The sequence below is a fragment of the Oncorhynchus gorbuscha genome, linkage group LG14 (assembly GCF_021184085.1).
Source record: "Oncorhynchus gorbuscha isolate QuinsamMale2020 ecotype Even-year linkage group LG14, OgorEven_v1.0, whole genome shotgun sequence".
In the NCBI taxonomy this organism is placed as follows: domain Eukaryota; kingdom Metazoa; phylum Chordata; class Actinopteri; order Salmoniformes; family Salmonidae; genus Oncorhynchus; species Oncorhynchus gorbuscha.
Window position 1 is genome coordinate 19,834,578 of NC_060186.1, and position 25,524 is coordinate 19,860,101.

At 46.7% G+C, this 25,524-nt stretch overlaps 2 protein-coding genes across 3 annotated transcripts in view; one reads left to right on the forward strand and one right to left on the reverse strand.

Moving 5' to 3' along the window:
- Nucleotides 1–4,980: 4,980 nt before the first annotated feature.
- LOC123994607 (branched-chain-amino-acid aminotransferase, cytosolic-like) lies at nt 4,981–25,063 on the reverse strand. Of its 2 annotated transcripts, XM_046297408.1 has the most exons (11): nt 24,930–25,046; nt 23,931–23,990; nt 19,765–19,965; nt 18,784–18,894; nt 17,199–17,318; nt 16,841–17,001; nt 10,958–11,100; nt 10,373–10,458; nt 8,824–8,964; nt 8,240–8,314; nt 4,981–6,391 (listed from the first exon to the last, which is right to left on the reverse strand). In XM_046297408.1, the coding sequence occupies exons 1-11, from the start codon at nt 24,981–24,983 to the stop codon at nt 6,353–6,355; spliced, it is 1,191 nt and encodes a 396-aa protein (XP_046153364.1). In that variant the 5' UTR covers nt 24,984–25,046; the 3' UTR covers nt 4,981–6,352. The 2 variants fall into 2 exon arrangements, with proteins under 2 accessions (XP_046153364.1, XP_046153365.1); XM_046297409.1 differs by lacking the exon at nt 23,931–23,990 and having other exon boundaries at nt 24,930–25,063.
- Nucleotides 23,170–25,524, forward strand: part of LOC123995500 (inositol 1,4,5-triphosphate receptor associated 2-like) — a 34,620-nt gene continuing 32,265 nt past the window's right edge. Inside the window, 1 exon segment of the mRNA XM_046299152.1 lies at nt 23,170–23,659. The gene's annotated coding sequence lies outside the window, so the exon portion shown is untranslated.

Sequence of the window (25,524 nt, forward strand, 5' to 3'; positions counted from 1 at the left end):
CAGGGAGTAAATTACAATTACAGTGTTTAACCGTTTTATCGGCACTTAGAGGCTATGTATGTTATGGTACTTAAAACACACACACATTTACATACATACACACACACACACACACACACACACACACACACACACACACACACACACACACACACACACACACACACACACACACACACACACACACACACACACACACACACACACACACACACACACACACACACACACACACGCACACCAATCAGTCGACTATAAAATAGTCTATTGATGAATCCATCAACCTAGGGTGAAGCCACCTCTTAAAGAACATTGATTTACAGATGGTTTTCAGTGTTGTACAGTACACAGACCATTAAATATGACTCTATAAGATATGAGTGACTGATAATGGAGGGAGGGAGGGAGGGGGAGGGAGGGAGGGAGGGAGGGAGGGAGGGAGGGAGGGGGAGGGAGGGAGGGAGGGAGGGAGGGAGGGAGGGAGGGAGGGAGGGAGGGAGGGAGGGAGGGAGGGAGGGGAGGGAGGGAGGGAAAAAGAGCAGTGAGCAGTGGAGCAGAGAGGGAAAGAGCAAAGCAAGAGGGGGACAGAAATAGAGGGAGTGAAAGAGTGAGAGGGAAGAGAGAGCAACCAAGACAGACAGAGCGAGAGAGAGAGAAAGTAGAGTGGCACATTGTTCCTGTGCTGTACTGGTATGTAGTGCTGGCTTGTCTTGGTGCACGTTGGCCAGTTGGCTGCTACGTCCTCTGCCTTGCTGGCTGGTAGGAGGCTAAGGTGGTCAAGGAGCTCTGGGTGGCTTCTCTTTTGGCAGAGTGGTGTGTGTGTGTGTGTGTGTGTGTGTGTGTGTGTGTGTGTGTGTGTGTGTGTGTGTGTGTGTGTGTGTGTGTGTGTGTGTGTGTGTGTGTGTGTGTGTGTGTGTGTGTGTGTGTGTGTGTGTGTGTGTCTTTGTATGTGTGTACGGTGACTCATGCCCACCTGCAGGGAGACAGAGCAGTGCCAGCCGCCAGGCCTGGAGAACATTACTCACCATCAGGACTCGTCTCTCTCTCTCTCTCTCTCTCTCTCTCTCTCTCTCTCTCTCTCTCTCTCTCTCTCTCTCTCTCTCACACACGCACGCACGCACACACACACACACACACACACACGCGCACACGCACACACACACACACACACACAACACACACACACACACACACACACAACACACACACACACACACACACACACACACACACACACACACACACACACACACACACACACACACACACACACACACACACACACACACACACACACACACACACACACACACACACACACACACTCCAAACTCCACTGCCAGTTTATCATGACCCTGGAAAAGAAAATATACACGCATCCCATTGATTCAGGACAGAAATAACGCATGAAAAACGGAGTAAAATCCTCATCACCAATATGCTCCCCAACACACAACTCACAAGACATCAAATGTTTGGAACCCACATAGACCCCTTTTTCTTCTGTGTCTGTGTTGCGTCCCTGAAGCGAGGGATGAAGTGAGGAATGAGGTAGAGAGATGGAGCGGGACAGTGTAGCGTTGGCCAGGGGGTGATGCACTGAAGGGAGAACACCACAGGAAGTCGACACACAGACAGACATTGTGCTCCACACCAGCATCTAGCCCTACCTTTGCACTGCTGTGTATGGCAATGAACGAATATGAATAACAATCTGAAAGGCCTACAACTGAACAATGGCATTGTTCCCTCCCACTGGGAACACACTGGCTGACTCAACGTTGTTTCCACGTCATTTCAAAGAAATTGCGTTGAACCAATGTGGAATAGAAGTTGAATTGACATCTGTGCCCAGTAGGATTGTTCTACATTTTGGAATTTGAAAATACTTATAGAAATAATTTAGACCTTTATCATCAGACCTGAAGTCAGTAGAATCTGAGTATTATCTAACCGGTCCGTTTTGTGGCCTGTACATTTGGCATGTCACACAAACCACAGTAGCCTTTAGTGTGACTGTGAGTGAAGAGACCAGAGTTATCTCTATCCGTCTATCCCTCCATTACCGCCATCCCTCCATCCTTAAGCCGTTAAGCAGTGCTGTAGTTAAAACTCCCTAAAACTCTGTTAAGGCAGATAACATGTGTGAGGCAGGGATAATGCTGATATAATGTCATCTCTACAAGTGACACCTAACGTTCTGTCCCGGGTGCTAACAAAACCCATCACACGGCATCAGACAGGGAGAGCTAGGCTAGGAGCTGTCTGTCTGTCAGAGTGCTTAAATCTCCTCTTAATCACGCAGAGAGAGGCTCTTATTTAAAATGAAAATCAAAACATTTTAATGTAACAGCAGAGTTTAACAGAAAGAGAGAAGAGGGAGATGTTGATGATTTGTGATTAAATGATTTCATCACTGTATCAGGGTATTAAGACAGCCATGACATAGATTACTTCTACATCCATTTTCATTCTGATTGGCAGTGATCCAGGATCCCAGAAATGGGGAAATGAGGAACATGAGGCAGGCTGGCGCTGATGCTGTGACGAACGGATGAGTGGCGGTAACCACAGCTGGTGTACGCTGCTACCGCCACCTGCTGGCGATGCGGGGCATGGCCGTAGAGTACGACGTCTCTCCTTTGGATCTCTTCCTTTTTCCTTTCTATTTATCTCTCTCACTCTGCATTTCTAGCTCTCTCCCCCTTTTCCTCCTCTGTCTTAGCCCCTGGAGCTGTCAGAGTTACGTCGAACAGAGAGGGAGAGAGAGGTCAGAGAGAGAGAAGAACATATAGAGAGAGAAAGTGAGAGACAGAGAGTCGTCAGCCATTAGGTGATCATTCCTGGCCTCCCAGCCATTAGCCCTCTCTATCAGAGAGGTTTGTGTTCAATCATGATGCCTCTGTTTGCCTCAATCATGATGCCTCTGTTTGTCTCAATCATGACGAATCTGTTTGCCTCGATCACGACGCCTTTGTTTGTCCTGTGGGACTCCTCATCCTGGTGCTATGACCTAAATACCCTGATGCCATCTTCCACCACTGTCTGCGTCTCAGACACAGACCAGGGTCTGAAGTTCCAGCCTCAGAAAGAGCAGAGGGGAAGGAGAAAGAGTCAAGAGAAGACAACTAGAAGACAAACAACAGCGGCGAGCGAAACAAAACGGCTGCGAGTTCACTAATTAGCATTTCAAATTGGACAAACTCAAGATGACAGCGTCGTGCTTGTCAAATCAGATCATGCCCTGGCGGTGGGAGAGAAAGAGCGGAGATGAGAAAAGCGAGGGAGGGGAGGGAGGGAGGAAGATGGAGAGCGCTCAAAGCTAAATTCCTCTTGCTGCAGCTGCTTGATGACTGGGTGCCAGCGGTTTCTCTCTCTCTCTCTCTCTCTCTCTCTCTCTCTCTCTCTCTCTCTCTCTCTCTCTCTCTCTCTCTCTCTCTCTCTCTCTCTCTCTCTCTCTCTCTTTCTCTCCCTCTTCTCCATCTCATCCCCTCTGATTACTCTGGCCCGCCCCTCCGCTCTGTGCTGTCCCCTAGTGAATGTCACTGCTGTCTAAATAAGATGTGACAATTAAAACAGAATCTTATCTTCAGGCTAAGAGGAGGAGAGGAGGGTGGATAGGGTCCCTGCTTGTCTCTGGGTGTAGGGCTACGACACCACAGGAGACCACATGAAAAAAATACTACAATTTACTATAGAATACTACAGAACTTACTATAGAATTCTGTAGTAAACAGAATATTTAATTTGTATATACCTTGCCCATTTCCCTCCCCCATATCCCAATTTGTGCCACCCATAAGTGAGAAACCTACATGCCAAGTATAGACCATTATTGTGTTCCCTACAGGTTATAGAAAAGAGGGTGGGTGGGTGTAAGCTCCTCGCTCCAAGGCACTCTGCAGGGAGGCAAAGAAGAAAACAGAAGAAGAGTGACAATAGAGAGGGGAAGGAGAGAAAAGAAAGAGATGATGGAGATGACTAAGAGAGAGAAGAGAGAGAATAGAGGGAGATGATGGAGAGGACTAAGAGAGAGAAGAGAGGGAGATTATGGAGAGGACTAAGAGAGAGAAGAGAGAGAATAGAGAGATATGATGGAGAGGACTAAGAGAGAGAAGAGAGAGAATAGAGAGATATGATGGAGATGACTAAGAGAGAGAAGAGAGAGAATAGAGGGAGATTATGGAGAGGACTAAGGGAGAGAAGAGAGGGAGATTATGGAGAGGACTAAGAGAGAGAAGAGAGAGAATAGAGAGATATGATGGAGAGGACTAAGGGAGAGAGAAGAGAGAGAATAGAGGGAGATGATGGAGAGACTAAGAGAGAGAAGAGAGAGAATAGAGGAGATGATGGAGAGGACTAAGAGAGAGAGAAGAATAGAGAGAATAGAGGGAGATTATGGAGAGGACTAAGGGAGAGAAGAGAGAGAATAGAGAGATATGATGGAGAGGACTAAGAGAGAGAAGAGAGAATAGAGGGAGATGATGGAGAGGACTAAGGGAGAGAAGAGAGAGAATAGAGAGATATGATGGAGAGGACTAAGAGAGAGAAGAGAGAGAATAGAGGGAGATGAGATGTATCCTTAGAGTCAAGAGGAAGAAGAGAGAGAAGAGAGAGAAGGAGATGGGATGGAAAGGATAAGTATTCTCCTGCAAGCCGCCACATGTTGAGGAATTTGTTTACAGTTTCCTGTCCTGCATGCGATCAACAACCAGTTAAAAAGGACTACAGTGCAAGGGGAAAAGTACTGTATCTAAGGCCTTGGGAGCTGAGAGCTGTACCAGGGGGTAAGTTGGTAAGATATGTGGGCTGGGCTCTATACCAACCTGTAACAGGGCACAGGGCTGGAACCAGCACCAAACAGCCCTATTTTCACTGGGAGGCAGCTCAGCCAAGAACCACAGGCCCTGCCCTGGGGAACCACACACACACACACACACTGTTCTGAACATAATGCAGTAGACTCAGTAGACACAAACGTATGTTTTGGTGCATATTTATTATTTGGATCAACAGAACAGGCAATATTGTATCACTCAACGCATTGCATCGATTACATATATCTCTTCCATCTAAGTATAGATAGAACTTGACATAAAACAGATATTGTGCAGATAGAGGGAGAGGTCAATCCAGGTCTACAGTAAATTTAGGTCAATCCAGGTCTACAGTAAATTTAGGACAATCCAGGTCTACAGTAAATTTAGGACAATCCAGGTCTATAGTAAATTTAGGTCAATCCAGGTCTACAGTAAATTTAGGACAATCCAGGTCTATAGTAAATTTAGGTCAATCCAGGTCTACAGTAAATGTTGGACAATCCAGGTCTACAGTAAATGTTGGATATTGGTCCAAGATAGTAAATCTCTACACAAATGACCAGTATTATGTTTGATTAGACGTCACCATCAACAGATTGTAGATATAACATACATTTTGACATTAAGCATCACACACTTGATTGTGCACAGCAACTGGCGTGGAATGATATTACTACCTGCTACTTCAACTTGTGCTTTCTTTGATACCAGTGGTTGGTGTATCCTTCTACCACTCTAGGTTCCAAGCTTCAGACGTCAGGGATCTCTCTCCCTCTGATATATCAGGGCTTATTTCCAGTGTCCTCTTTGAATTCACTCATCATTCTCTTTTAGCAGCACTAAACTGCGTTCCATGATAAACTTGCTCCGTCATTTTAAGCTCACATTAAAATGTATATAATTGTGCGAAATACAACTCTAAAATCATCTATTAAAAATAGAAATGCCACACTCAAAAAGAAGGTTTTCGCATGACACAGGTTCAAACAACATACGTGCATGTAACGATACTGAAATACATAACATCTGCCTACGTAACATGACCCTTCTAGAGGTCTACTGAGTCAAAGTGGTTTAACATTAGTTGCTGGTCATTGCTACTCCTCTAAACCTTCTGCTGGTAATATTTTAGAGCCAACCCTTTAGCAGGGCTGCCACACCAGGGCAGACTATTGAGATCTGCGCCGTCTGCGTGTCAGTTCTGCGCAGGGCAGGGCGTGTTAATGGGGAGGTCGTGCACAATTTGAGCAGAGTTAGAGTGGAATAATATTGCTACTGACCCGATGGGATTTCAAACTGAGTGTGTGTGTGTGTGTGTGTGTGTGTGTGTGTGTGTGTGTGTGTGTGTGTGTGTGTGTGTGTGTGTGTGTGTGTGTGTGTGTGTGTGTGTGTGTGTGTGTGTGTGTGTGTGTGTGTGTGTGTGTGTGTGTGTGTGTGTGTGTGTGTGTGTGTGTGTGTGTGTGCGTGTCTGCGTATATGCATATGCAGTTTGTGTGTGCTCGTCCCAGATACCCACACCACTTTGTCTTGCTTTACACGAGGACAGACCAGTCACTCTGGGTCCGACCGTACTGTGACCAAGGAAAGAAAAGGTAATCAGAAGGTCAAAGGTTAAACTGGGGTCAAACAGGCATAAAAACACAGGGGTCACAAACTGTTTTAACTCCTTGCCTACAACACATTGAATGGTGCAAAACCGAAAACACACAAGAAAAAGAACAAATAAGCAGAGGAAATCTGGCGAACTCAGCAACACACAAAACAACAACCACATCAAAACAGAATGTTCCTGAACTGCGACAACCGCGGAGACAAATCCAATTATTTACGTCTCGTGTCGCAAATGAGTTCTAATGGACGGAGTCGTGAAAATAAATAAGCGCCCGCGATGAGAAACAAAAGAAATGCCATTTCTAATTAACATGAAAGAGAAACGGAGGGCCGTGTTAGTAAACCCGTCTTTCATCCCTCTTCTCATCCCTCGCTCCCCTCGTCTTAGACAACGCGTTTGTTGTGCCCAATGTCTTCTTCTTGGGGATGCCATTCTGTTTCTCATCCAAATTAAATGTCAACAGATTTAACATCAGGCTGGAGTTTTTTTTCTTAATTTTGTCGATGTTATTGTTCATTAGGCTCCTCCGTCTCACCCCTCCCCTCCCCGCCTCTCTCTCTCTCTCTCTCTCTCTCTCTCTCTCTCTCTCTCTCTCTCTCTCTCTCTCTCTCTCTCTCTCTTGTTCAAGCAGCCTTGCGGTGTCTTGGCTTTGATCACAAAGGCTGAGACAATAATTAAGTTTGTGTAATTACAGCAGGCATCTTAATGAGAGCTTTCAGGGCTGTGTGTCTGCACTATCTCCCATCCCTGCCCAGCCATTACTACATGAACCTCCTCCTATCTCCTCTGTCTGAGTGTGTGTCGGCGCCACAATGAGCTAAAGGGGGGGGAGAGAAGCTATCGCTAGGGCCACACATACACTCAGATAAGGTTTACACACACAGGCAGGCAGGCATGCACACACACACACACACACACACACACACAGATACACACACAGGTACAAACGCACAGATACACACACACACAGCACTAGTGATTGGGCAGAAGAGACACACGCAAGCTCTTACACAAAGCTGTGCCGATGAGGAGATTTAGAGGGATAACAATAATCACCTGACCTAGCCCTGACAGGGTGAAATGATATGAGGCAGAGAGGAACACAAACTCACAGACGTAAACAGAGAGACGGCCAGACAGAGAGAGAGAGAGAGAGAGAGATCTGCACTGAATGAATGACCCACTCAGTTTAACACCAGATATTCTGGAAGGCAGGCAGGGTGAGTGGGATGATATCCCTTTACAGATCTTAACCAAAGTGATGGAGAGTAGAACATACAGATATGTGGCAAGCTACAGGGCAGAATACTCACTACACTTTACTAATACAAAACCGCCCTGATACACTAACACAGAGGAGACAGAATCGGAATAGTCTGTGTGCTGAGGATGACATCAGTCTAGGACAGTTGGCAGGCCCTGACGTCCATCCAGCTGTTACCATTACTGTGGGAGAGGCCACATCTGCTGTGAGTGCCTGCATACAAACGTACGTGTTTGGTTGCGTGCGTGACGAAGTACACTGTGCTTGTCTAACTGTATAGCTTCCTTCACTGTCCCTGTCCACTTTCTGGGCTCAAATGAGTGATCCACTGCTTCGCAAACACACGTGACCGCCAACCGGACAACCTCTTAGCCAGCTTCGCCTCCGAAAAGGTTCCAATTTGATAGCGCGAGAGGAGGTTAAAGTACAATCTACCTCTGTTACACGTGTCTCACTGACCACACACTGGTTGAATTCAATTACGTTGAACCAGTGTGGAATAGACATTGAATTGATGTCTGTGACCAGTGGGGTGTATCTAACCTGTATATCTGTGAGCTCCTTCATCAGTCTAGAGGCCAGCTGGGGGAAATCGTCCTGGCAGGGGATATGTAGGTTCTAGAGAGAGATACACACACACACACACACAATGTAAAAAATACTATGTTCTGGAGTAGCTGTTCAGCGGTTTATGACAAAGTGTTAAACATGTGAAATTGCTTGATTGGAATCATTCCTTCCTCTATTTAGTCATCCATCCATTCAGTCATCCATCCATTCAGTCATCCATCTATCCATTCAGTCATACATCCATCCAATCAGTCATTGATTCAGTCATCCATCCATTCAGTCATCCATTTAGTCATCCTTCCATTCAGTCATCCATTTAGTCGTCCATCCGTTCAGTCATCCATCCATTCAGTCTTCCATCCAATCAGTCATCCATCCAGTCATCCATCCATTCATTCAGTCATCCATTCTGTCATCCATTCAGTCATCCATCCATTCAGTCATCCATCCAATCAGTCATCCATCCATTCAGTCATCCATTCTGTCATTCATCCATTCAGTCATCCATCCATTCAGTCATCCATATGTTGTAAGGGTAGTGAGTAGTGGTTGTGTACCTCTCCCTGGTAGAGTATGCGTCCCACGGGACTGACCACACATGCAGTACCAGAGCCAAACATCTCCTTAACACGGCCCTCTTTCAGAGCACAGCGTAGGTCTGCCATGGTCAGGTACCGCTCACACACCTTAAACTCCCCCTAGAAGAGGAGAGTCGATGAGGAGAGAGGGAGGTGGATGAGAAGAGAGGGAAGTGGAGGAGGAAAATATACCTAATGAAACTCATACAAGGGCAGGCTTCTGGAAAGGCTTAGCTTCTCATCTCTGCTGAAGACGTCCTGCATGCTGCACAATAGTTCTCTCTCTCCCTATATATCTCTCTCTATATACCAGGGCTCTCCAACCCTGTTCCTGGAGAGCTAACCTCCTGTAGGTTTTCACTCCAACCCCAGTTGTAACTAACCTGATTCAGTTGATCAACCAGTGATTAAAATAAGGTGCACTAGATTAAGGTTGGAGTCAAAACCTACAGGATGGTAGCTCTCCAAGACCGGGTTTGGAGAGCCCTTCTCTCTCTCTCTCTCTCTCACACACACACACACACACACACACACACACACACACACACACACACACACACACACACACACACACACACACACACACACACACACACACACACACACACACACACACACACACACACACACACACACACACACACACAATCTTTGTTGCCAGAGCTGCCTGTGCTTTAGCCAAGTCCCCCAAGATTCCTTGTCATGCTATGCATGTATCTGATCTGGCAACCAGGCTACTGGTTTAATGGCCAGTGATAACCCCTGGTATAGTGCCTGTGCCCTTGTAGCAGATGGAAGCAACCCTGCTGGTATGTCCATGTGGGTGTCAAGTCCATCTTTCCCTTAAACCCAGAGTGCCATGGAAAGTTCAACCCTCTATCTCTCTCTTGCCCCCTAGCTTGTGCCCTGTGTTGCTGTTGAACTATCTTGTGTCCTACCCTCAGAGAACACATTGTACTTGCCCCCCTCTTACCCTCTCTATTTACAGTACCAGTCAAAGGTTTGGACACACCTACTCATTCCAAAGTTTTTCTTTATTTTTACTATTTTCTACATTGTAGAATAATAGTGAATATATCAGAACTATGAAATAACACATATGGAATCATGTAGTGACCAAAAAAAGAGTTAAACAAATCAAAATATATTTTACATTCTTCAAAGTAGCCACACTTTGCCTTGATGACAGTTTTGCACACGCTTGGCATTCTCTCAACCAGCTTCATGCGGTAGTCACCTGGAATGCATTTCAATTAACAGGCGCGTCTTGTTAAACATTTGTGGAATTTTTTTCCTTCTTAATGCGTTTGAGCCAATCAGTTGTGTTGTGACAAGGTAGGGGTGGTATACAGAAGATAGCTCTCATTTTTTTGCTTTGTCATTATGGGATACTGTGTGTAGATTAATGAGGGGGAAAAAACTATTTCACCCATTTTAGAATAAGGCTGTAACATAACAACATGTGGAAAAAGTCAAGGGGTCTGAATACATTCTGAATGTACTGTATATAATTCTCTCTCTCTCATACCCATTTCCTGGTGAGTTCCAGGATGCTCTGCCGCGTGATCCCAGGTAGGATTATTCCATCCAGAGGGGGTGTTGCCAGCTCCTCCTCTGAAGAGAAAGACGTTGGATGCACAAATGAATTAAACAGGTAATTTAGTGTCAATTGGAATATCCGATCTGAACCCAGTTTACAGAGATAAGAGAAGAGGTGAAGAACAGCACTGGCTATGTGAGACTGCAGCTGCTGTGATATACACTCTGCCCACTAGATGTCGCTGTTGTACAATCAGACACAAATGTCTGTTTCCTGTTCAGTAATATTATGTCCATATCAACTGATCCAGAGGACGGTCGTGTTCCCCTGCTCAGATGTTGCTGACGCATGCCAGATCTTACAATGCCTGGATAGGAATTTTAAGTATCAGCTAACCACGTCATATGTTCTAGCAATTATGTGGCATGCAACCATTGGTTGATGCATAGAATGTCTGAGCATAGGAACGCAACCCATATTTTCTTTGGTCTTGTCCAACTGCAATAGCCCTAGTAAAGCAAAGTTATTATCTCTAATCTCATTGGCCATGACACTGAAAGTGATCATGATTACCTCCATTCTCATTATTCCAGAAGAGGAACATGTTCATGGTTCCGACCTCTGTGATTTGATGGTCGTCTCCGTACAGCCAGAGGACCTGCTGGCACCCATAATCCACTGCTTCATACTGGGCGTAGATAGATGCTCCGTAGTTCCTGTAAACAACTCCCCATGTTCATGTTCATTTTAATCCACAAACGAGAGTTGTCAGTTTACATTTAAATTCCATGTGTCGCAATCCGAATGATTTGACACTGTTCCGGTCGTTAGAGTAACCAAGCGTGGGCCCCTATTGTGTACTGTACATAAATGGTGTCACAATGACATCCAAAGCTCTTTAGAGTTGAATCTGGAGTAAAGCTGTATTAGTAGTGTTGGCAGGGTGGGGAAATCAGGGTCAGGACAAATTAGAAGAACACGTTGCAAAGCAAGCATTTTTACTGCATCTCAAAAGAATACTGTCATGTCTGACCTGCCTTTACTGAACGGGTACAGTAACCAAATCCAATCCTAACTTGTGAAATGTAGGATATTGGAACATAGACTGTCTCCAGTCCCCCTCTAACCCTCCCTTCTTACAGTCTCCCATCCCTCCTCTAAACCCCCCATCTTACATTCTCCCATCCCTCCTCTAAACCCCCCATCTTACATTCTCCCATCCCTCCTCTAAACCCCACATCTTACAGTCTCCCATCCCTCCTCTAAACACCCCATCTTACAGTCTCCAGTCCCTCCTCTAAACCCTCCATCTTACAGTCTCCAGTCCCCCCTCTAACCCTCCCATCTTACAGTCTCCCATCCCTCCTCTAAACCCCCCATCTTACATTCTCCCATCCTTCCTCTAAACCCCCCATCTTACAGTCTCCCATCCCTCCTCTAAACACCCCATCTTACAGTCTCCAGTCCCTCCTCTAACCCTCCCATCTTACAGTCTCCCATCCCTCCTCTAAACCCCACATCTTACAGTCTCCAGTCCCTCCTCTAACCATCCCATCTTAGTCTCCAGTCCCCCCTATAACTCTCCCATCTTACAGTCTCCAGTCCCTCCTCTAACTCACCATCTTACAGTCTCCAGTCCCTCCTCTAACCATCCCATCTTACAGTCTCCAGTCCCTCCTCTAACCCTCCCATCTTACAGTCTCCAGTCCCTCCTCTAACTCACCATCTTACAGTCTCCAGTCCCTCCTCTAACCATCCCATTTTACAGTCTCCAGTCCCTCCTCTAACCCTCCCATCTTACAGTCTCCAGTCCCTCCTCTAAACCCTCCATCTTACAGTCTCCCATCCCTCCTCTAAACACCCCATCTTACATTCTCCCATCCTTCCTCTAAACCCCCCATCTTACAGTCTCCCATCCCTCCTCTAAACACCCCATCTTACAGTCTCCAGTCCCTCCTCTAACCCTCCCATCTTACAGTCTCCCATCCCTCCTCTAAACCCCACATCTTACAGTCTCCAGTCCCTCCTCTAACCATCCCATCTTAGTCTCCAGTCCCCCCTCTAACTCTCCCATCTTACAGTCTCCAGTCCCTCCTCTAACTCACCATCTTACAGTCTCCAGTCCCTCCTCTAACCATCCCATCTTACAGTCTCCAGTCCCTCCTCTAACCCTCCCATCTTACAGTCTCCAGTCCCTCCTCTAAACCCTCCATCTTACAGTCTCCAGTCCCTCCTCTAACCCTCCCATCTTACAGTCTCCCATCCCTCCTCTAAACCCCCCATCTTACATTCTCCCATCCTTCCTCTAAACCCCCCATCTTACAGTCTCCCATCCCTCCTCTAAACACCCCATCTTACAGTCTCCAGTCCCTCCTCTAACCCTCCCATCTTACAGTCTCCCATCCCTCCTCTAAACCCCACATCTTACAGTCTCCAGACCCTCCTCTAACCATCCCATCTTAGTCTCCAGTCCCCCCTCTAACTCTCCCATCTTACAGTCTCCAGTCCCTCCTCTAACTCACCATCTTACAGTCTCCAGTCCCTCCTCTAACCATCCCATCTTAGTCTCCAGTCCCCCCTCTAACCCTCCCATCTTACAGTCTCCAGTCCCTCCTCTAACCCTCCCATCTTACAGTCTCTCATCCCTCCTCTAACGCACCATCTTACAGTCTCCAGGCCCCCCTCTAACCCTCCCATCTTACAGTCTCCAGTCCCTCCTCTAACCCTCCCATCTTACAGTCTCCAGTCCCTCCTCTAACCCTCCCATCTTACAGTCTCCAGTCCCTCCTCTAACCCTCCCATCTTACAGTCTCCCATCCCTCCTCTAAACCCCACATCTTACAGTCTCCAGTCCCTCCTCTAACCATCCCATCTTAGTCTCCAGTCCCCCCTCTAACTCTCCCATCTTACAGTCTCCAGTCCCTCCTCTAACTCACCATCTTACAGTCTCCAGTCCCTCCTCTAACCATCCCATCTTAGTCTCCAGTCCCCCCTCTAACCCTCCCATCTTACAGTCTCCAGTCCCTCCTCTAACCCTCCCATCTTACAGTCTCTCATCCCTCCTCTAACGCACCATCTTACAGTCTCCAGGCCCCCCTCTAACCCTCCCATCTTACAGTCTCCAGTCCCTCCTCTAACCCTCCCATCTTACAGTCTCCAGTCCCTCCTCTAACCCTCCCATCTTACAGTCTCCAGTCCCTCCTCTAACCCTCCCATCTTACAGTCTCCAGTCCCTCCTCTAACCCTCCCATCTTACAGTCTACAGTCCCTCCTCTAACCCTCCATCTTACAGTCTCCAGTCCCTCCTCTTACCCTCCCATCTTACAGTCTACAGTCCCTCCTCTTACCCTCCCATCTTACAGTCTCCAGTCCCTCCTCTTACCCTCCAATCTTACAGTCTCCAGTCCCTCCTCTTACCCTCCCATCTTACAGTCTCCAGTCCCTCCTCTAACCCTCCCATCTTACAGTCTACAGTCCCTCCTCTAACCCTCCAATCTTACAGTCTCCAGTCCCTCCTCTAACCCTCCCATCTTACAGTCTCCAGTCCCTCCTCTTACCCTCCAATCTTACAGTCTCCAGTCCCTCCTCTTACCCTCCCATCTTACAGTCTCCAGTCCCTCCTCTTACCCTCCCATCTTACAGTCTCCAGTCCCTCCTCTTACCCTCCCATCTTACAGTCTCCAGTCCCTCCTCTTACCCTCCCATCTTATAGTCTCCAGTCCCTCCTCTTACCCTCCCATCTTACAGTCTCCAGTCCCTCCTCTTACCCTCCCATCTTACAGTCTCCAGTCCCTCCTCTTACCCTCCCATCTTACAGTCTCCAGTCCCTCCTCTTACCCTCCCATCTTACAGTCTCCAGTCCCTCCTCTTACCCTCCCATCTTACAGTCTCCAGTCCCTCCTCTTACCCTCCCATCTTACAGTCTCCAGTCCCTCCTCTTACCCTCCCATCTTACAGTCTCCAGTCCCTCCTCTTACCCTCCCATCTTACAGTCTCCCATCCCTCCTCTAAACCCCCCATCTTACAGTCTCCAGTCCCTCCTCTTACCCTCCCATCATACAGTCTCCCATCCCTCCTCTAAACCCCCCATCTTACAGTCTCCAGTCCCTCCTCTAACCATCCCATCTTAGTCTCCAGTCCCCCCTCTAACCCTCCCATCTTACAGTCTCCAGTCCCTCCTCTAACCCTCCCATCTTACAGTTTCCCATCCCTCCTCTAATGCTACATATTACAGTCTCCAGTCCCTCCTCTAACCCTCCCATCTTACAGTCTCTCATCCCTCCTCTAACGCACCATCTTACAGTCTCCAGGCCCCCCTCTAACCCTCCCATCTTACAGTCTCCAGTCCCTCCTCTAACCCTCCCATCTTACAGTCTCCAGTCCCTCCTATAACCCTCCCATCTTACAGTCTCCAGTCCCTCCTCTAACCCTCCAATCTTACAGTCTCCAGTCCCTCCTCTAACCCTCCCATCTTACAGTCTACAGTCCCTCCTCTAACCCTCCAATCTTACAGTCTCCAGTCCCTCCTCTTACCCTCCCATCTTACAGTCTACAGTCCCTCCTCTTACCCTCCCATCTTACAGTCTACAGTCCCTCCTCTTACCCTCCAATCTTACAGTCTCCAGTCCCTCCTCTTACCCTCCCATCTTACAGTCTCCAGTCCCTCCTCTAACCCTCCCATCTTACAGTCTACAGTCCCTCCTCTAACCCTCCAATCTTACAGTCTCCAGTCCCTCCTCTAACCCTCCCATCTTACAGTCTCCAGTCCCTCCTCTTACCCTCCAATCTTACAGTCTCCAGTCCCTCCTCTTACCCTCCAATCTTACAGTCTCCAGTCCCTCCTCTTACCCTCCCATCTTACAGTCTCCAGTCCCTCCTCTTACCCTCCCATCTTACAGTCTCCAGTCCCTCCTCTTACCCTCCCATCTTACAGTCTCCAGTCCCTCCTCTTACCCTCCCATCTTACAGTCTCCAGTCCCTCCTCTAACCCTCCCATCTTACAGTCTCCAGTCCCTCCTCTAACCCTCCCATCTTACAGTCTCCAGTCCCTCCTCTAACCCTCCAATCTTACAGTCTCCAGTCCCTCCTCTAACCCTCCCATCTTACAGTCTACAGTCCCTCCTCTAACCCTCCAATCTTACAGTCTCCAGTCCCTCCTCTTACCCTCCCATCTTACAGTCTACAGTCCCTCCTCTTACCCTCCCATCTTACAGTCTCAGTCCCTCCTCTTACCCTCCAATCTTACAGTCTCCAGTCCCTCCTCTTACCCTCCCATCTTACAGTCTCCAGTCCCTCCTCTAACCCTCCCATCTTACAGTCTACAGTCCCTCCTCTAACCCTCCAATCTTACAGTCTCCAGTCCCTCCTCTAACCCTCCCATCTTACAGTCTCCAGTCCCTCCTCTTACCCTCCAATCTTACAGTCTCCAGTCCCTCCTCTTACCCTCCCATCTTACAGTCTCCAGTCCCTCCTCTTACCCTCCCATCTTACAGTCTCCAGTCCCTCCTCTTACCCTCCCATCTTACAGTCTCCAGTCCCTCCTCTTACCCTCCCATCTTACAGTCTCCAGTCCCTCCTCTAACCCTCCCATCTTACAGTCTCCAGTCCCTCCTCTAACCCTCCCATCTTACAGTCTCCAGTCCCTCCTCTTACCCTCCCATCTTACAGTCTCCAGTCCCTCCTCTTACCCTCCCATCTTACAGTCTCCAGTCCCTCCTCTTACCCTCCAATCTTACAGTCTCCAGTCCCTCCTCTAACCCTCCCATCTTACAGTCTCTCATCCCTCCTCTTAACGCACCATCTTACAGTCTCCAGGCCCTCCTCTTACCCTCCCATCTTACAGTCTCCAGTCCCTCCTCTAACCCTCCCATCTTACAGTCTCCAGTCCCTCCTCTTACCCTCCCATCTTACAGTCTACAGTCCCTCCTCTTACCCTCCCATCTTACAGTCTCAGTCCCTCCTCTTACCCTCCCATCTTACAGTCTCCAGTCCCTCCTCTTACCCTCCCATCTTACAGTCTCCAGTCCCTCCTCTTACCCTCCCATCTTACAGTCTCCAGTCCCTCCTCTTACCCTCCCATCTTACAGTCTCCAGTCCCTCCTCTTACCCTCCCATCTTACAGTCTCCAGTCCCGCCTCTTACCCTCCCATCTTACAGTCTCCAGTCCCTCCTCTTACCCTCCCATCTTACAGTCTCCAGTCCCTCCTCTTACCCTCCCATCTTACAGTCTCCAGGCCCTCCTCTAACCCTCCCATCTTACAGTCTCCAGTCCCTCCTCTTACCCTCCCATCTTACAGTCTCCAGTCCCTCCTCTTACCCTCCCATCTTACAGTCTCCAGTCCCTCCTCTTACCCTCCCATCTTACAGTCTCCAGTCCCTCCTCTTACCCTCCCATCTTACAGTCTCCAGGCCCTCCTCTAACCCTCCCATCTTACAGTCTCCAGTCCCTCCTCTTACCCTCCCATCTTACAGTCTCCAGTCCCTCCTCTCCAGGCTCTGATGTATTTGGAGTCGGCCCAGAGAGAGACAGGCTTAGCTCCTGTACTGAAATAGGAACCAACAGGACTCAGGATCACATAAAGCAGAGCACGGGACGGCTTCTTCACTCCTAGAGACGGCTAGGAAGGGACACAGGCCACACACACACACACATACACACATGTCAATAGTTGACATACTCGAGCTATTCACAAACGAATGATTACTACTTCACCAACATGTATTGGGGAAGGTAGCCCTGTCACAGCATACGAGAGTGAAAGAGACAGTCCCTCACAGAAGGAGACAGAGAGTGGTTGGTTGGTCATCTCCTCACCTCAGTACCCAGGAAAGTGGGTCGGATGTAGAGACTGGCAGAGTCTGACTTGGGTACCCACTCCAGATCCACCTGTACCAGCCTCCTGATACACTCTACCAACTCTGCCCTGTCAAAGGCCTGGAGGAGGGAGGGGGGAAAGGGAGAGAGGACAAATTAAAGGTTGAGCTGGGAAAGGAGAAATGGGACAAAAATATGAACAAACAGAACATTCAGTGACTGCAGCAGACACTATAGAAAGTAATTTAGCAGGCTCTTATCCAGAGTGACTTACAGTTAGTGCATTCATCTTAAGACAGTTAAGTGAGACAACCACATACCGCAGTCGTAGTAAGTTTTTCTCAATTAAAAGGTTATCTGCAAAGTCAGTACTAGCAGGATCAGGATCAGAGACAAACATGTTGATGTCCTGGGGAACATTGTTCCAGTCTTGTACTGTACATGATATGCCACACTGTAGATATGAGACGCTGTATCTATACTGAACACAAACATAAACGCAACATGCAAAAATGTCAAAGATCTTACTGAGTCACAGTTCATATAAGGAAATTAGTCAATTGGTCAATTGATAAAAACTTTGGGCCCTAATCTATGGGTTTCACATGACTGGTAATACAGATATGGATTTGTTGATCACAGATATCTTTTTAAAAAAGTAGGGGCGTGGATTAGAAAACCAGTCAGTATCTGGTGTGACACATCTTCTTAACATAGAGTTGATCAGGCTGTTGATTGTGGCCTGTGGAATGGTGTGCCCTTCCTCTTCAATGGCTGTTTGAAGTTTCTGAATATTGGCGGAAACTGAAACACATTGTCGTACGTGTCAATCCAGAGCATCCCAAACATGCTCAATGGGTGACATGTCTGGTCAGTATGCAGGCCATGGAAGAACTGGGATATTTTCAACTTCCAGGAACAGATCCTTGTGACATGGAGCCGTGCATTATCATGTTGAAACATGAGGTGATGGCGGCAGATGAATGGCAAGACAATGGGCCTCAGGATCTCGTTACGGTATCTCTGTGCATTCAAATGGCCATCGATAAAATGCAATTGTGTTTGTTGTCCGTAGCTTATGTCTACCCATACCATAACCCCACCGCCACCATGGGGAAGTCTGTTCACAATGTTGACGTCAGCAAACCACTCGCCCACACGACGCCATACATGTGGTCTGCGGTTGTGAGGGCGGTTGGACATACTGCCAAATTCTCTAAAACAATGTTGGAGGCGGCTTATGGTAGAAATAAATTTACATTAAATGCTCTGGCAACAGGTCTGGTGGGAAATAGTGCAGTCAGCATGCCAATTGCACGCTCCCATAAAACTTGATACATACATTTTAGAGTGCCATTTTATTGTCCCCAGCACAAGGTTCACCTTCGTAATGATCATGTTGTTTAATCAGCTTCTTGATATGCTACACCTGTCAGATGGATAGAATACCTTGGCAAGGGAGAAATGCTCACTAACATGGATGTAATTTTGATAGAAATAAGCTTTTTGTTCAGAATAAATAGAGTATTATTTTCCAGGCTGTAGGCTTGTGCTGTATAGTACCATAGCCTGTATGTGTTCTTACCGGCAGGCAGGCCCTCTCTGCAGAATTGGCCATACGGTTCATGTTGAGCATGGGTCTGAAGAGACGTACTTTGTCATCAGCATCTCGGTATGCCTTCATACCCTCAAACAACTGACCGCAGAACAGAGGAGAGGAAAGAGACAGGGGTTAAGACTGGCAGACAGGAGAGAACCACTGACATCTAGTCATTCTCTGAACAAAGTGAATATACTAAAATGTAAATGTAAACCTAATGAATGAGGACCAGAATGGGAAATTGGCTTCCTGAACCTACAGTATGTGTGTGTGATAGTAAGTTACAGTGCATATAGGGGAAGATAGCCCTGTGTTGTGTTGGCCATTTATGTCCAATCCACTGTCCTTCAGCCTTCATAGCTGTGCTCTTATTAGAGCTACAATTAAAGTATAGTGCATTCATCTTAAGCTCTCAACACAAACTCTCAGCACCTCAGCAGCACAGTCTGTTTCCTGATTGAAGACAGTAAGTAAGACTGTAAGATGTGACGACCATGGGGAAAGTCCTATACCTGTAGTGTAGATGCTGACCTGTACATTTTCACCAGTGTTGGAATTGCTCATTGGGAGGCTGGTGAGAGCCTGTTTAACCCCTCCTGTGCCAAGTAAGTTGTATTAGCTATAAATGCCTGTTTAAGCCTATTCCTTTTCATTTGGGTTGTTTGCAGACTTGTTGTTTGTTTTGACAGTCGTTTCGCAAATATTTTGTAAATATTTCATTTTGCACTTTTAACTTTGCCTCCTGCTGCTTTGTCATATCCTTGATTGAATGAATGTTATTAAGTCATATTTAAAATACATATAGTTTGCCTAAGTTATTTTAGTACAAAATAAATACATAAATAACTAAACAATCCACCGACATATTTCCACTGTTGTCTTCATCACTGTCAGGTGGGCAGCAGGAATGGACAGCGTGAGACACATTAACTTTCTAACAGGGCCTAACAAGGTGGTGTTTCCTACCTGCACAGCGTAGTGCATGGCTGAGCAGGCCGGGTGGAGAGACAGGTTACCAAAGGGCTTGATGTGAGGTTTCTGCCAGCCTCCATTGCTGGTCCACTCTATGGTCAACATGTGGTCAGAGAACACAGTTCCAAACACCAGATCGGTCAGGTCAGGTTTGGCCTTGTGGGTCTGGGACAGCTCAATGACCAGGTCAGCCGCCTGGGGGGAATATAGAGGGCATGGTTTAGATGCAAACTCATAATACACACTGCTTTGGGTGTAATATACTGGATGTAATTGTATGTCATCGGGTGCTGTAAGTGTTGTAGGTGTCCTGGAGGACAGGTGAAGGTTGCGGGCGGTGCAGTTGCCGTACCAGGCGGTGATGCAGCCCGACAGGACGCTCTCGATTGTACATCTGTAAAAGTTTGTGAGGGGCTTAGGGGCCTTCTTCACCACACTGTCTGTGTGGGTGGACCATTTCAGATTGTCAGTGATGTGTACGCCGAGGAGCTTTTCACCTTCTCCACTGCGGCTCCGTCGATAAGAATAGGGGCGTGCTCCCTCTGCGGTCTCCTGAAGTCCACGATCAGCTCCTTCGTTTTTGTTGATGTCGAGGGAGAGGTTATTTTCCTGGCACCACCTCACCTCCTCCCTGTAGGATGTCTCGTCATCGTTGGAAATCAGGCCTACCACTGTTGTGTCTTCTGCAAACTTGATGATTGAGTTGGAGGCGTGCGTGGCCACGCAGTCATGGGTGAACAGGGAGAACGCATCCTTGTGAGGCCCCAGTGTTGAGGATCAGTGTAGTGGAGGTGTTGTTTCCTACCTTCACCACCTGGGGGCAGCCCATCAGGAAGTTCAGGACCCAGTTGCAAAGTTTTGGGGTTGAGACCCAGGGGCCCAAGCTTAATGATGAGCTTGTAGGGTACTGTGGTGTTGAATGCTGAGCTATAAACAATGAATAGCATTCTTACATAGGTATTCCTCTTGTCCAGATGGGATAGGGCAGTGTACAGTGCAACGGCGATTGCATCATCTGTGGATCTGTTGGGGCGGTATGCAAATTTATAGTGGGTCTAGGGTGTCAGGTAAGGTGGAGGTGATATGATCCTTAACTAAGCCTCTCAAAGCACTTCATGATGACAGAACTGAGTGTTATGGGGTGATAGTCATTTAGTTCAGTTACCTTTGCTTTATTGGGTACAGGAACAATGATGGACATCTTGAAGCAAGTGGGGACAGCAGACTGATATAGGGAGAGATTGAATATGTCCGTAAAACACGCGCATGCTCTGAGGACACGGCTAGGGATACCGTCTGGTCCGGCAGAATTGTCTTACTCACGTCGGCCATGGAGAACGAGAGCTCACAGTCCTTGGGAGCGGGCTACGTCTGTGGCACTGTGTTGTCCTCAAACTAGACAAGAAGGTGTTTAGCTTTCAGTTTTGCGCGAATGCTGCCATCTGTCCATAGTATTTGGTTTGGGTAGGTTTTAATAGTCACAGTGGGAACAACATCTCCTATACACTTCCTGTTGAACTCAGTCACTGTGTCTGTGTATATGTCAATGTTATTCTCAGAGGCAACCCGGAACACATCCCAGTTCACGTGATCAAAGCAATCTTGAAGCATGGATTCTGATTGGTCAGACCAGCTTTGAATAGACCTTAGCACGGGTACTTGGACGGGGACAGTATATTCGGAGAGAGTCAGGTCTGCCAAGTTTGTAGCGTCATACCCAAGAAGACTCAAGGCTGTAATCGCTGCCAAAAGTGCTTCAACGAAGTACTGAGTAAAGGGTCTGATTACTTACTGTATGTAAATGTGATATTTCAGTGTTGTATTTTTTAATACTTTTGCTAAAATGTCTAAAAACCTATTTTTGCTTTGTCATTATGGGGTATTGTGTGTGGGTTGATGAAGGGAAAAAAACAATTGAATACATTTTAGAATAGGGATATAAAGTAACAAAATATGGAAAAGGTCAAGGGGTCTGAATACTTTCCAAATGCACTGTATCTCATCGCGCTCTTCAGAGTTCTGCAACTCTCCTGCTGGCCAGTAGAGGACACTCCAGGCTTTTAACTTCTAGGAATATGAGCTACTCAATAAACGAACACAACCGCTCTCAGGGTAGGAGTTGCCTTTACCACAGTTCTCAGATCAGATAACTCTCCCCCAATCCTAGCATTAACCATAAGGGTGGGGGTAAATATCAAATTTAGTAGCTAAAGGCAAATGCTCTGCTGTGGTTGGCTGCTCTCAGTGCCTGTCTGGATGAGGTCTGTCTCAGATTTACCCTTCCTGGGCTACATTTACACAGTCAGCCCAATGCTGATCTTTTTTCTCACTAATTGGTCTTTTGACCAATCAGCTGTGAAAAAGGTATCACGTGAAAAGATCTGATGGGATTGGTCAAAAGACCAATTAGAGGAAAAAAGATCAGAATTGTCTGCACGTGTAAACGCAGCCCTGTAGCAGCATTGTGTAATTTCAGATTACAGAGGGGTAGTGCTGGCCAACAGTCTGAGAGAGAACTATCAGAATACTCTCTCTCTCTCTCACAGTCACACATCACTGACTACAGCAATGGTTACCAATGTTTCGGTCTAATATCTCCACGTGCTTATCCAGCCATGAATCTGACAGATTGATATTTTAAAACTTCAGTGTGATCAAATTTGATAAAATACGGTATAGTTTCCTGATGACTATATCTTCTCATGAGTTCAGAATTCACACACGTCTTTTAAGAAGTGCGTTGCATGACAAATCACTTCTGACCTGCTGTGAAGAATCTGAGATAGGCCCATTTATGCTGATAACTCTGTTAACTAATGTCATAGCACACGTGAGCATGACTTAGCTGTGTAAGGTGAATGAGTTTCAAGTAATCCATGGTCAGCGTAGCATCACATGCTCCGTTGGTCAGGGATTACCAAACTATAAGTCCTCTACATCCAGCTCAGGTGGGTCACAAAACAGGAGTCAGATTCCTACTAGTGTGTACAGTAACAACACAGGGGTCTATAGCGTACACAAGCTAGGCTCAGGTACAGTACTACAGAGGTGCTCGTACAGTAGTTCAAGACTACAGACCTGATGCAATTATGAGTCTGTAGCATCTACAGTATATGAGGCCATTTTCTCAGACATTGATTCATTAATTATAGGCTTAACCCAGCCCTGAATGTGCAAGTCTTACAATGGTCTATAGCAGTGTCCAACTCTTTAAATGGTCCTGCACAGTCAATGACAATTCTCTCTCTCTTTCTCTTTCTCACTCTCACCCCTTTTCTCTCCAACCTTTTCTCTTCCCCTCTATTTCTCCTAATCACCAAATCACCACCTGCGCCTGCCGCCTGCCTGGCTGTCTCCTCCCTATGCAACATTAGACAGCAGAGTAAATCAGACCTAAAGCAAACCACAGGTCACAGCTCACAGCCTGACTGACAGGTGGTGCTTAGGGTGATCTGGGAAAGTGGATTCTCAGCAGAGACGACACAGGACCTCCTGGATCGACCAGGGCCCTCATCATCCTCTCTCTCTACCTCTCTGAGGGCCACAAAGGGCAACAACATTGAGTATGTGGTTAGCATAGGGGTCTGGGGAGCACAAGCCAAACGAGGGGCCCCAGAAGGGGTTAACCTCAGGATAACATCTCAGGATCTCAGGTGGATTTCTTTGACTCCATTTTGCTGAGGAGGAAGTATTGTTATTTTTGTAGGGGGGTGTGTGTTTTTTTGGATCTAACGGACTGAGAGGCATTAGGAGAGCCATGTGGGTGGGGGGAGGTGTCCATGCTGTTGGTGTGATCTGGACCTTTTGATTGACAACCAGGGGAGGTTTTATGAATATCAGAATCATATCCAGGAAAATCAAGATGGTGCAGCTGGGCACCTCACTGAAGGCAAGTGATTCATCTGATTCACCACACTGAAATGGGCAGTTGGAGGGGTAGGCGTCTCCAGTTTGCCATACACTGACAAACTTCAAATGTCCTGTGATTGCAGTTTACATGCAATATAAATTACTAATGTAGCAGTATGTGCAATATCTGAACTGTTCCACATTAAAATAGCATTGCTGTACAACATGCCTTTGCACACACTTGTGTGTTACACAGAATAATGCTTGTTGCCATCTACATTATACCACCGGGTAAATGATTAGAATGTTACCTTGAAGCTGTGGACACTGTCTTCCATGTCGTTTCTGCTGGATACATCTTTACCGGAGCCCTGGGATGACATTGTAAACAACTTTATATAGGTTGTAATCAACTACTTATAAGCCTAAGCTTATTAAAAAATTCACACTCGGGTAATGTATTCAGACAATGAGAGAATAACAGGGTAAGTTATTAAAATAATTATAATTGGTAACAGCATGGGAAGGGGAGCAGGGAGAGATGGGGTTGTCGGAAAGAACAGTGAGGTTTTCTGACGTAAATTGAATGAGGATAGGACTAGGTATTGTCTGTGAGGGCCTGTGTGAGGGTTGAATTCCCTGCTCTGCTCAGCACAGGAGATCATTTTACCTGCAGAAAGACGATAGTCTGTCACCAGGTGAACTGAAGGCTTACATTTACATTAGGCTACCATTACTCCACAAGCAAAGGGCTAATCATATAATAATAACAGGCATAATAATGATAATAATTGTGGTTGATTTCTATTCTATAATGTAAGCTATTTTAACATGTGATCATGCAGTAAATACTGTGAAATAACGTCACTGATTACCCCTCATAGTTATTATGAGCCATTGATAGGCAGCCTATAAAAACAGGCTACTACTGTAGGCTACTGTAATAGACAGGCTGGTTATAAGAGCAACAGACGAATAACAGAACATTCCGTCGGCGTGATGCAGTTATATAAAATGTGTCGTCACATGCTACAGCTGCCATCTCAAAACACATAGGGCAAAGCAATATAGATATGTTAAATCGTTTTTTTAATCGGTATATCAAAAAGAAACAGCGCAGTTGAAACAAGTGTATTGAATTGCAATCCTATCTTTGTCGGTCGTACGCGGTTTAGTGTTTACTGAACGTGACCAGCGTCAATAATTCTTATCCCGTCATTTTCAGAAATAGGCAACGATAACGTATAGGTTAGCAGTGGCGAGGTCATCCAGCATGGCCGTTTTTCGGTTACTGGGAAGAGGACGTTTACCTTGAGAGATGGAGCGTTCGCTGCTGATGGGGGGACGGCTGTAGAACTCGCCATGATGAATCATACGCAACCGAAGACGCGCGCGCGCTCTCTGTCACCAACACACTCTCCTAAACCGCTTACAGATTAAACATTTGTTCGCTGTCAAGCCCATTGTATAATGTTAGATCTAGGTGCCTGGGCCAAACACAACATTGGTTTTCGTTGAAAATGTGTAATGTTTAATTTGCTGGCCACTTTTTGGTTTATAACATTTTGTGGGACAAATGATATTGTGGACAGGTGGTCATTCATAAACCCTCACACACGTGGGACAGTCACATTATAGAGCTTAACCAGACGGCTTTCTCAAGCAGGGTTGTCATAGGTTTTCCATAACGTTATCTATAGAAGCTCATGTGGATATAGGCATATGTCCTTTTTTTTGTTACAGTAGCTTACTTCCAGCTGGTCTCCCATTAGTCATAGACAAGCTGTTTCATTTGTATATTATGGACATATTCAATCTCTCCCTATTCCAGTCCCCACATGCTTCAAGATGTTCACCATTGTTGCTGTGCCCAAGCAAGCTATGGTAGCTGAACTAAATGACTAT